The 9,339-nt window shown below is 45.9% G+C and overlaps 1 protein-coding gene across 1 annotated transcript; it reads left to right on the top strand.

Annotated features, from left to right (window-relative positions):
* The first annotated feature begins 540 nt into the window (after positions 1 to 540).
* Positions 541 to 4,120, top strand: LOC310666163 (uncharacterized protein). Its single transcript, XM_083416828.1, has 2 exons — positions 541 to 695; positions 3,034 to 4,120. The coding sequence occupies exon 2, from the start codon at positions 3,062 to 3,064 to the stop codon at positions 3,830 to 3,832; it is 771 nt and encodes a 256-aa protein (XP_083272954.1). The 5' UTR covers positions 541 to 695; positions 3,034 to 3,061; the 3' UTR covers positions 3,833 to 4,120.
* The last annotated feature ends 5,219 nt before the right edge of the window (positions 4,121 to 9,339 follow it).

The following is a 9,339-nucleotide window of genomic DNA, read 5'->3' as shown; positions in this document are numbered from 1 at the left end:
GGCCTCCTGCTGCTGCCGTGCCGCCGGAGCACGATTTCTGTTCTCATCCTGAAGCAAAGTTCTTAACCTGAAGCACTATTTCTGGATTAGCGGAGTATGTAACCTGAAGCGTATGTAACCTGAAGCGTATGTAACCCAAGGTACCACTGTAATAACCAGTGCTTTTTTTTCTATAAAAAGAGGTGCTGGAACTCGCCATGAACACCAGCCTCGTTCTCTTAGAATAGCATTGGCACCCACCTGAAAGGTGCCGGAACTGAGTTCCGGTGAGGGGAAAAAACCACGTTGGTAATTTGCCTAATTTGCCTAAACCAGTTGGAAGCCACCCTCTCTCCTAAAGAAAACCAGCCCTTGCATATGTCACCCATTAAGAGCCCCCACAAATATGTGAGGCACCGCTACAAAGCAGGAACTTACTCATTAGGTGTAGCACCTTCATTAAGCTGTTTACGTCCCATAAAAATAGCGAGTGATACAAAAGAGAGATATGGATCTCCTATGACGTGTCTGGCATCTTGGGATTGATGAGGCCGGTTGTTAAGGGAGATTCTAGCTGTGTCACTCACCATTCCTGGAGTGCCTCACTTCCCATAGGAGCGGCCAGAAAATGGGTATAAAGAGGAGCTCTGGTCTGCAAGCTCATCATTCGAATCCATTGCAGCGTGTCCTTCATTCTTCCACATTTGTCCAACGAGGTAAGTTCAAGGCTTGGATCTTTGATAATCTTCCTTCTCTTTAATGCACGGAACCATCTGCAGCTTTAACCAATATACTATTCATTTTGTAGGATCGTGGTGCAAAGGGTTGATCTGGATTCTTGATAAAGTATAGATTTCATTACAATCAGTGGAGGGAGAGGGTCATCCTTCTAGATTTAAAGAGGAACAGGAGAATCTGTTGAGAGTTCTTCTTTTGTTCTCTAGTCCAGGCAGGGAAAAACCTAGTGGTTGGCTAGGTTGCCCCCACCCAGGATCCATTGGTGCTTTGACGGACGAATCTGGCTGCTTGCACAGGCCATCGCAGGAACCCCATGGAGTCCCTTCCCCAGTTGGCTGGCAAAGCTGGTGGTTAGCTTGTGCAGTGTGGCTTTCCATTACAGGCCCATACATCCTAGAATGCCTGCTTTTCCCACACTCCACTCTCCCTACTTGCCTTGAGAGCAGCCTTTCAGTTGATGTGCTGGCTGAGAAATGTCAGGAGAGCCTCTTAATTTACCATAGCTGAGTCGCTTTCCCTTGTTTCTTTCCCGCTTTGGCCAATTTCCAGTACACTCACACCGCTGCAAGTTTGCCAGGGAAATAGGGACCATAGAATTAAGTGGGACTTTCTTCTGAGAAAAGTGTGGAATCTCAAATTTAGTGCCTTTCCGCTGGCACCTTGTCAAAGGTAACAAAGAGGCAGTTGAAATATGGCCAGAAGTTCTGTCTCTGGCTTGCCAGATTTAGGCTGCAGTCCTGTATACCCAGTTTCCTGGGAGTAAGCCCCATTGAACTCTGTGGGCTTTGCCTTTGAGTAGTCATTTATAGGCTTGTTCTGTTAAATGTCCCATTTGAGAGTCATTTATGATGACAACATGGTTTTTTTCTTTTCGTGAGGGCACCAATACAGCTCCATACCTAGGGCACAAAGGAGCCCAGATTTGTTTCTGGGTACAGTGGTACCTCAGGTTAAGAATTTAGCTAATGGGGCCTCCCGCTGCCGCTGCGCCACCGGAGCATGATTTCTGTTCTCATCCTGAAGCAAATTTCTTAACCCGAAGTAGTATTTCTGGGTTAGCGGAGTCTGTAACCTGAAGCGTATGTAACCCGAGGTACCACTGTATATGTATTTGCTGCTAAGGTTTGGAGGTGAAATACAGGCATGCAGTGTAGCTACTGTATCCACAAACATGCAGAAGATTGTTGTATTTGGGGGTGGGTGATGGCACCTGAGCAGCTGAGATCACAGCAAATTAATTGGTGTGTCCTCCCCAACAGCAATGCTTGAATGATAGCTGCAGCTAAGCCAGAGATTGCATCCTTACCTAAACCTGTTCCAAGAGACAATTTAATCCTTTATGATTATCAAGGGATAAATCTGTCAGACAAAGGTTCACTGAGGAATTGTTCCCAGAAGAGGCCTTATACATCCATGCCCAGTTTTCAGGGCCAGACCTGCTTAGCTAGTGCAGGGGAGCCATGTCATTCACATTATCTGGCCTCCATATCTACACCAGAAATACGGTTTGGCTTCCTAGCTGGCAACCAACCAGGTAGTACTGTGGAAGACAGAAAGTACAGAAAGTACAGAAAACAAGAGAGTTGAAGCTAGGGATACCAGAGGTGGTCAATTGGTCACTGGGTGGCACCAATTCAAAGCACAGGGCAAGGATCACCTAATGGAAGGATCCTCCGTGATAAGAATCCTTTGTTTCAACAGTGACTTTCATGTAGGGGGAACTGCTAAGTAACCTGAGAAGAGGTGGGGAAAATAATTTGGATCCTGGGGCAAGGCATGGAATCTGTGAATGAGGGAGGGGAAGTGGTCTGCTTGAAAAATGGCCCTGGGAAAGAACGGTACACTAGGAAATAAACAGCCTTTTATGGTTAGTTGGGGTTAGCGGGATAGAGGGATAGCGGCAGAGCTGTGGCTGAGGTGCAGCGCGAGTGCAGGTGGTGGGGTCTACTGCTTGGCTGAATCCCAGTAGGGGGCGGTGTCTCTTCACATGTTGAGTTTCAGCTTATGGCCTTCTTCCCCCCGCTTCCTGTTTTCACCTGGGTTAGGCTCCTTGTTCCACCTGCGTCTCTTTGTGACCATTACCCAAATGGCCTACCCTCCAGCATTCCTCGGATGAAAATATGGAGTAAGGTGGTGTGTTTGTGTGTGTATTTATGTACACATGCATGCATTCAAGCATGTGATCCAGCACATCGCCACCTGTACTCTCTGGTGCTGCATCCTGAACACAAGTTGACCACCATGAGAATGAGGCCTTTTGAGAAATGAGCATTGCAGCCAGCAACGTGCATTAACTATGCTTTGTCCACTTTCCAGGTCTAACGCACCACACAAAAGCCAAAAGATGAGCCAGCAAAAACAAAGCGGAGGTGCCTGTTGCTGCTGCGGCGGTTCAGGGGGCGGCTGCTGCTGCTGCTCTGGAGGTGGTGGCGGAGGCTGCGGCAGAGGAGGATATGGCGGACAGTCCAGCGGAGTCATCATTATACCAAGCGGAGGTGGATGTGGAGGTGGATATGGAGGCGGCCAGCAAAAGATCCCAATGGTTGTTGGTGGAGGATCTGGAGGGGTTTGCTGTGGAGCCAGTAGCGGCGGCGCAGTGTGCTGTGGATCATCCGGCGGCAGTGGCCAGTCTTCTGGGTGTTGCGTTGGAGGTGGAATGGGTGGTGGATATGGAGGTGGCCAGCAAAAGATCCCCATAGTTGTTGGTGGAGGATCTGGAGGGGTTTGCTGTGGAGCTAGCGGTGGCAGTGGTGGTGCAGTATGTTGCAGCTCATCTGGCGGCAGTGGCAGTGGTGGTGCTGTTTGTTGTAGCTCATCTGGTGGTGGAAGCTCAGGTGGGGTTAAGGTGATTGGAGGAGGATCCAGTGGAGGATGTGGCGGCGGTGGGAAAACCATTGTTGTACCTGGTGGAAGCAGTGGTGGCGGCAGTGGCGGAGCTGTCTGCTGCAGCAGTGGCAGTGGCGGAGCTGTGTGCTGCAGCAGCGGCAGTGGCGGAGCAGTCTGTTGCAGCAGCGGTGGATCTGGTGGTGGATCCTCGCAGACCAAGTGCCCCATTGTCGTCCCTCCATGCATTGGGCAAACGAAGCAGGTCTGCCCATTGCCAAGCATCAAGTAAACTGCAACATTTGCCAAGCAACCCAAGAAAAGCTAACTTTGCTAGCTCGCATCAGCATCCTGACGACGACATGTTAAACCCAGGACACTTCTGCATGTTGCTTTGCACTTTCATTCTTCAATAGCATTTAATGTTCAATGTGTGGCTCATTCTTCAATGTAATTTATGAATGTGTGTGTGTGTGTGTTTGTGGTGGATGGGTGTTTCCTCATCCACCCACTGCTGCTGATTTCCTTGTTTCAATCTCCCTTAATGCATGGGAGAGAATAAAGCTTATCTCACAATCAACACATCTAAGGATGTCTTTTTCTGCCACCTGAATTCCATTGTCATAATCCGTTTGGCACATGCCTCTTTTAAGTTCAGCTTCATTAAATTTGTGTACCTCCTCCTGCTAAGGAAGTCCCAACATTATGCCAACCAAAGTTTTTTTTAAAAAAAAACAACAACCCCCCACAATGCAGTAATAAAAATACTGTCAGGAGCAGCTGGTGCAAGAGTTAGAAAAAAGTATTTCCCCCCTCTCTCATAGCCCTGGAACTCATTGACATTCAATAAAGATGAATGTTGGGAGATTCAAGGCAGCATATTTAGAATCTGGAACAGAAGGAAAAGATGGCCAAGAACCTGGATGGCTTTAAAACTCATGGAAAAATTTGTGGAGGAGAAAGCTACCAATAGTTGCTAGCCATGATGACTGTGCTGTACCTCCACACTAAGCGGCAGTTGACATCTGTGTGTCTTGAGAGTGCACCTCCGGAGTGAAGTTAATCTGCTGTGTTAGCAGCACCAAAGTGACCTCCCTGAGGTGCAAGCCTGGGCAGTGTGTATTGTGCTCTCAGGCTGCCCAGATGACAAGACTCCCCTGTCTGCCTCACTGATGTGGTCCAAAGGAAAGCAGAGACTTATGTTTGGCACCAGCTTGGCTGCTAGAAGGAGGCATACTAGGCCCCATCCTATCATCGAAGGGACTCCAGTCTGGATTTGTATAGGTTTTACTCCTTAGCCTTTTCTTCTCCCGAAGATATCCCAGAAGGCAGTGGAGGTTTAGGATGAGAGTTTTCCTTCTCCTAGATGGGCTACCTTGCCACATTGACCAGTTCCACCTCCCCCTCACTTCCCTCTACAGCACATGCAGAAACAGCCTTCTTGACCACTGGACCCACTATAGGTCTCCTTCAGTCCATCTGCCGGAGCCTGTCTTTGCATGCAGGATAAGTCCCTAACTCACAGAGGGTTAGAGCACCAATAGCCACTCTCACCTGGATTAGCCAGCAGTAATACTTCAGCTTCAGGGACCACAGATGTGCTGGAGTCCTTCTTGAGGGTTCCTTCTTGAGGGATCTGGGGAACTGTGAGAACAGGATGCTGGACTAGATGAGTCATTGGCCTAATCCAGCAGACTACTTTAAGTTCTTCTGTTATGCTCTGCTCATGCTCTAGAGGTGAGTTGACCAGAAGAGTCTGGGCAGGGCGGGTCCATAGGAAAAACCCACACATGCTCAACCAGCTGGAAGATCAAAGCCAGCACATTCCAATCAGAGAGGAAGGAATGCATGATAGAGGAGAGGTAAAAGGAAAGGGAAAGAGCAAAGAGCTAGGCTATGGGAAATCCCAGCAACTTAGGAGACAGCACAGGGGGAAGGAAAAGGCAGCACGTCTGGTGTATCGCTCAGTGTATTCATGTGGCACTGGGAAATAATAAAATAATAACTAAATAATTGAATTCAAACCCAGAAATTGTGGAAGTGAGCTGGAGAGTCCTTGTGGTTCATGAGGAGACCCTCTGCAGAGCCCGAAGAGTATGTCAGTGAGGGCAAAGGAAGCCCCAAAGAGACCTGAGGTACAGCGGGGCTTTGTTTAGGCTGCTTCGCCTCCCCGCCTAGCAGCTGACGTGTGGGGTGGTGCAGCAGCAGCTGCTTTCCTGCACATCCTCCGGCCTCCTGCCAGCCCCAGAGCTTCAATTCTGGTTGTGAATATTTTTTGGATACAGTATTTTTGTTATGGATTGAAGAGAGAGCTGCAGAGAGGGTGTTTAAAGGGTTTTGAGAGGGTGCTCACCATTTTACGTGATTTCAAACTGGTCCTGTTAGCTAAGGATGATGGGAATTGTAGTTCCAAAACATCTGGAGGGCCGGAGTTTGCCTATGCCTGGAATAAAATATAATAAAATTGGGATTTAGTGGTTTTCCTCAGAATTGTGGAGGGCATGTGTCCTATGTCCTGTTTGTGAAGCAGTGTCAGCACTTCTTCTGACAGGAAATGCTCTGTCGGGGGGGGGGGGCACACAGAAGAAAATGGTGAGTTGAGGAGAGTCAATTAGGGGGGAGGGAGAAATGCCCCTATTTCCATCTGAGGAATGTTGGAGGGTATGGAATACAGGACTAGATGGACCCTTGGCTTGACCCAGCAGAGGTCTTTTTGGGTCATTAGGCCATTAGATGATGGGAACTGCCCTGTGTTCTTCAGATGAAAAGCGTTATACCAATTTAATGATTGAATGAATAAATGAAAGAATAATAAACTATGTTAACTGCGATGTAGCGATTTATTTCCAAGGGACATAGAGTAATTTGGTGTGCCACTCTTTTATGTTGGAACTGTTCTCCAAGTTTCATTGTCTCCTTCTCCCTCTAGTGGCCAAAAAGAAGGAACAACCTCCACCAGTCAAGGTGTGTGTGTGTGTGTGTGTGTGTGTGAGAGAGAGAGAGAGAGAGAGAGATTATTTGGCAGCAGGAGGCATGTTGGGATCAGGAATGCAATGTTCCTGCGGACTTGCCATGAATGACTCATCCAGCTTTAGGTCAAACTGTTCTTGGATTTGGATGTTCCTCTCAGGTACTCTGCGGTGAGGTGCCAGGAAGCCACAGGCTTAAGTGGGTCATGTTGAACCTCGCCTGTTGATGTTGAAGTTGGAACATCCCAGAAGCCAGAAGCAATTGGCCAATGACATTCCAGCAGCTGGGAGAAGACTGAGGAACTTCTTCTTTCCAGGTTTGGAGGAACATGCTAAATGTTCAGTGGAGAGGAGACCCCAGATCAGTAGTCACAACATCCAGCAAAGCTCCTCATGAGCATAAACAGAGAATTGCTACTTGGTAATGAGGATAGATCTGTCTGGGTCCCTTTCAATTCAATTGATTGGATGTATTGTCTTCCTATCTGTCCTTTACTCTGACAGTTCTAGGAACATCGGAATCTCCCTTATACAGAGTCAGGCCACTAGAACATCAAGCTCAGTGTTGCCTACAATGCCGGACAGCAGCTCTCCCGAGTTTCAGACAGGGCATTCCCAGTCCCACCTAGAGATGCTTCAGTTGGAAGCAGGGACTATCTTTATGCAAATCAGGAGCTCTACCCAGGGCCAGATTTAGGTTTGATGAGGCCTTAAGCTACTGAAGGTAATGGGGCCCTTTATGTGTCCAGCTTTCCTTTGTCAACAACAAATTGTTGCTGTTTTTTGTGTTGAATATATGCCATATGGTAATTTATGGACCTAATAGGTATCTTAAGCCGTTTGCACATAACAAAATATGTATTTTATCATAGTAATTGTTGAACTGAAATACAATTAAGAAGTATATTAAAAGTGAAATACAATTAAGAAGAAGTATATTAATAGTGAAATAATTATTCAGCTCTAACTTAAAATGATTTTTTTTATTCATAACAAACTTAATAATGCAAACACATTGGCACATTTGGCAATAACAAAAGTTCCTTTAGAAACACAATTGACAAAGACTCATAATCTAGAAACTTGCTATAACATGAAATAATTGTAGCAAACCAGTGATATTTTAGGGAGCAGACTAGCAGGCAGGGCCCATGACTTACATCATAGGAGCCTACACAACACAAAACACTGTTGCGTATGTAGGTTATATTTTATTTGTTTTTTATCTTATATTTTGGAAATGTACATCGTGGGTTTTTTCCCCTTTAAACTTTTTGGGGGCCCCCATGAGAGTGGGGCCCTAAGCTATAGCTTGTTTAGCTTATACGTAAATCCGGCACTGGCTCGATCGCTGAGCTACAATTCGTCCCCTGAAAATAGAGCATGATTCCAGTCCTCAGACACCTTTTCATGCCGCTGGAAATGTTCCTCCAAACAACAATCTGGAAAGTACTGCTAGAGGGCGCCTGTTGCATCACAACATGGACTCTGTTCCAAAAAAAAAAAAAAGGAGCAGCCTATTTAAAGCACATGGCTTTGCCTAAAGAATCAAGCTACAGTCACCATGATTCTTTAGGGGAAGTCAGGTGCTTTAAATGCACATTGAATGTACTTTAAATGTATGGTATTGATTTGCCTGTCCTGTGTTATCTTTGCTCCATAGGCTCATTTCACCCACAAACCCCTCTCTACCTTCCCTTCAGTCAAGCACAAGGATGTAAGTGGAATAAACAAAAATCTGCCCTTATTCCCTTATGGGGGACACAAGAGCCCTTATAGAGTCCTTTGTAGGTTTCTATCCAAATGAGATTTTGGTTTTAAATGCAGTGCAAGGTAGTCTCTATGGGAGTAGATTGTATTTAATTATGGGGTATCAGAGTTTTTAGGGGGCTAAGCAGGCTGGGATAGCTGGGGTAGCAGGCTTGTGGGTTTTTGGATGTCTGATGTAGATTTTTTTCAGTTTCGTTGTTCTGTATGGGACAATGACAATAAAGATTATCGGATCGTATAGCCTCTCTCTGTAAAGTCTGAAATAATAAAGGGCAGTAAGAAACTTTTCCTTGTCTTAACAGTTTTTGGGCAACCAGCCAGGAGCCGCTGACAGAAACCTGACATTCAGTAGCAGGAAAATTATCTTCTTAACACCATTACCTAAAGGCCCGTGTCATGCAGTCATACCCTTTGGGCCCTGAATTTATGGAATCCACTTTGAAAGCTGTCCAAGTGGGTGACTGTCACTACTATACTCTGTATGCAGAAGAGCTTTCTTTTTTGTCTGTCCTGAATATTCCAGATTCATTCAGATTCGATGGATAGCCCCAATGGCATCTGTGATTATGAGAGTGGATCCACGTTCTCCATACCATCAGTTTGTCCCAAATCTACCAAAATTCAGCCTCATTGGATGTTCTTGAGTTCCAGAACTATGAGAGAGAGAGGGAAACCTATTCACTGTCTCCACACAGCTCATAATTTCATGCCCCTCTATCATACACCTTTTCTCTAAGACAAGGGTTCCCAAAAGTTTTGCAGCCACCATCCATTTGGTTCCACAGACTAATCCCTTGTGCCCTTTTCCCTACTCTGAAAAGTATTATTCAGAACAGCAGGTTGTGTGACCAGAAGGAAGGAAAAAAAAACACAAAATTCAAAACAGTAGCAATTAATTGCACATTGAAAACTATTTAGTTTAATTAATTCAGAAGAAAATGATTAACTTGATACAGTGATGCCAGCCTTTCAGTCATTAACATTTTGAATACATACAATCTGATATATTTGAATAGGTAATGACAGAAGATACATGGGAAAACAAATGCCAAAAGATTTT

Source organism: Podarcis tiliguerta (genome assembly GCF_965153285.1).
Source record: "Podarcis tiliguerta genome assembly, chromosome: 16".
Taxonomy (NCBI): Eukaryota; Metazoa; Chordata; class Lepidosauria; order Squamata; family Lacertidae; genus Podarcis; species Podarcis tiliguerta.
Note: the sequence above shows the minus strand (reverse complement) of the source record. Positions and strands in the feature narration are given on the sequence as shown.

Coding starts and splice junctions, on each gene's coding strand:
- LOC310666163 (XM_083416828.1), top strand. CDS start 3,062: ATGAGCCAGCAAAAACAAAGCGGAGGTGCCTGTTGCTGCTGCGGCGGT.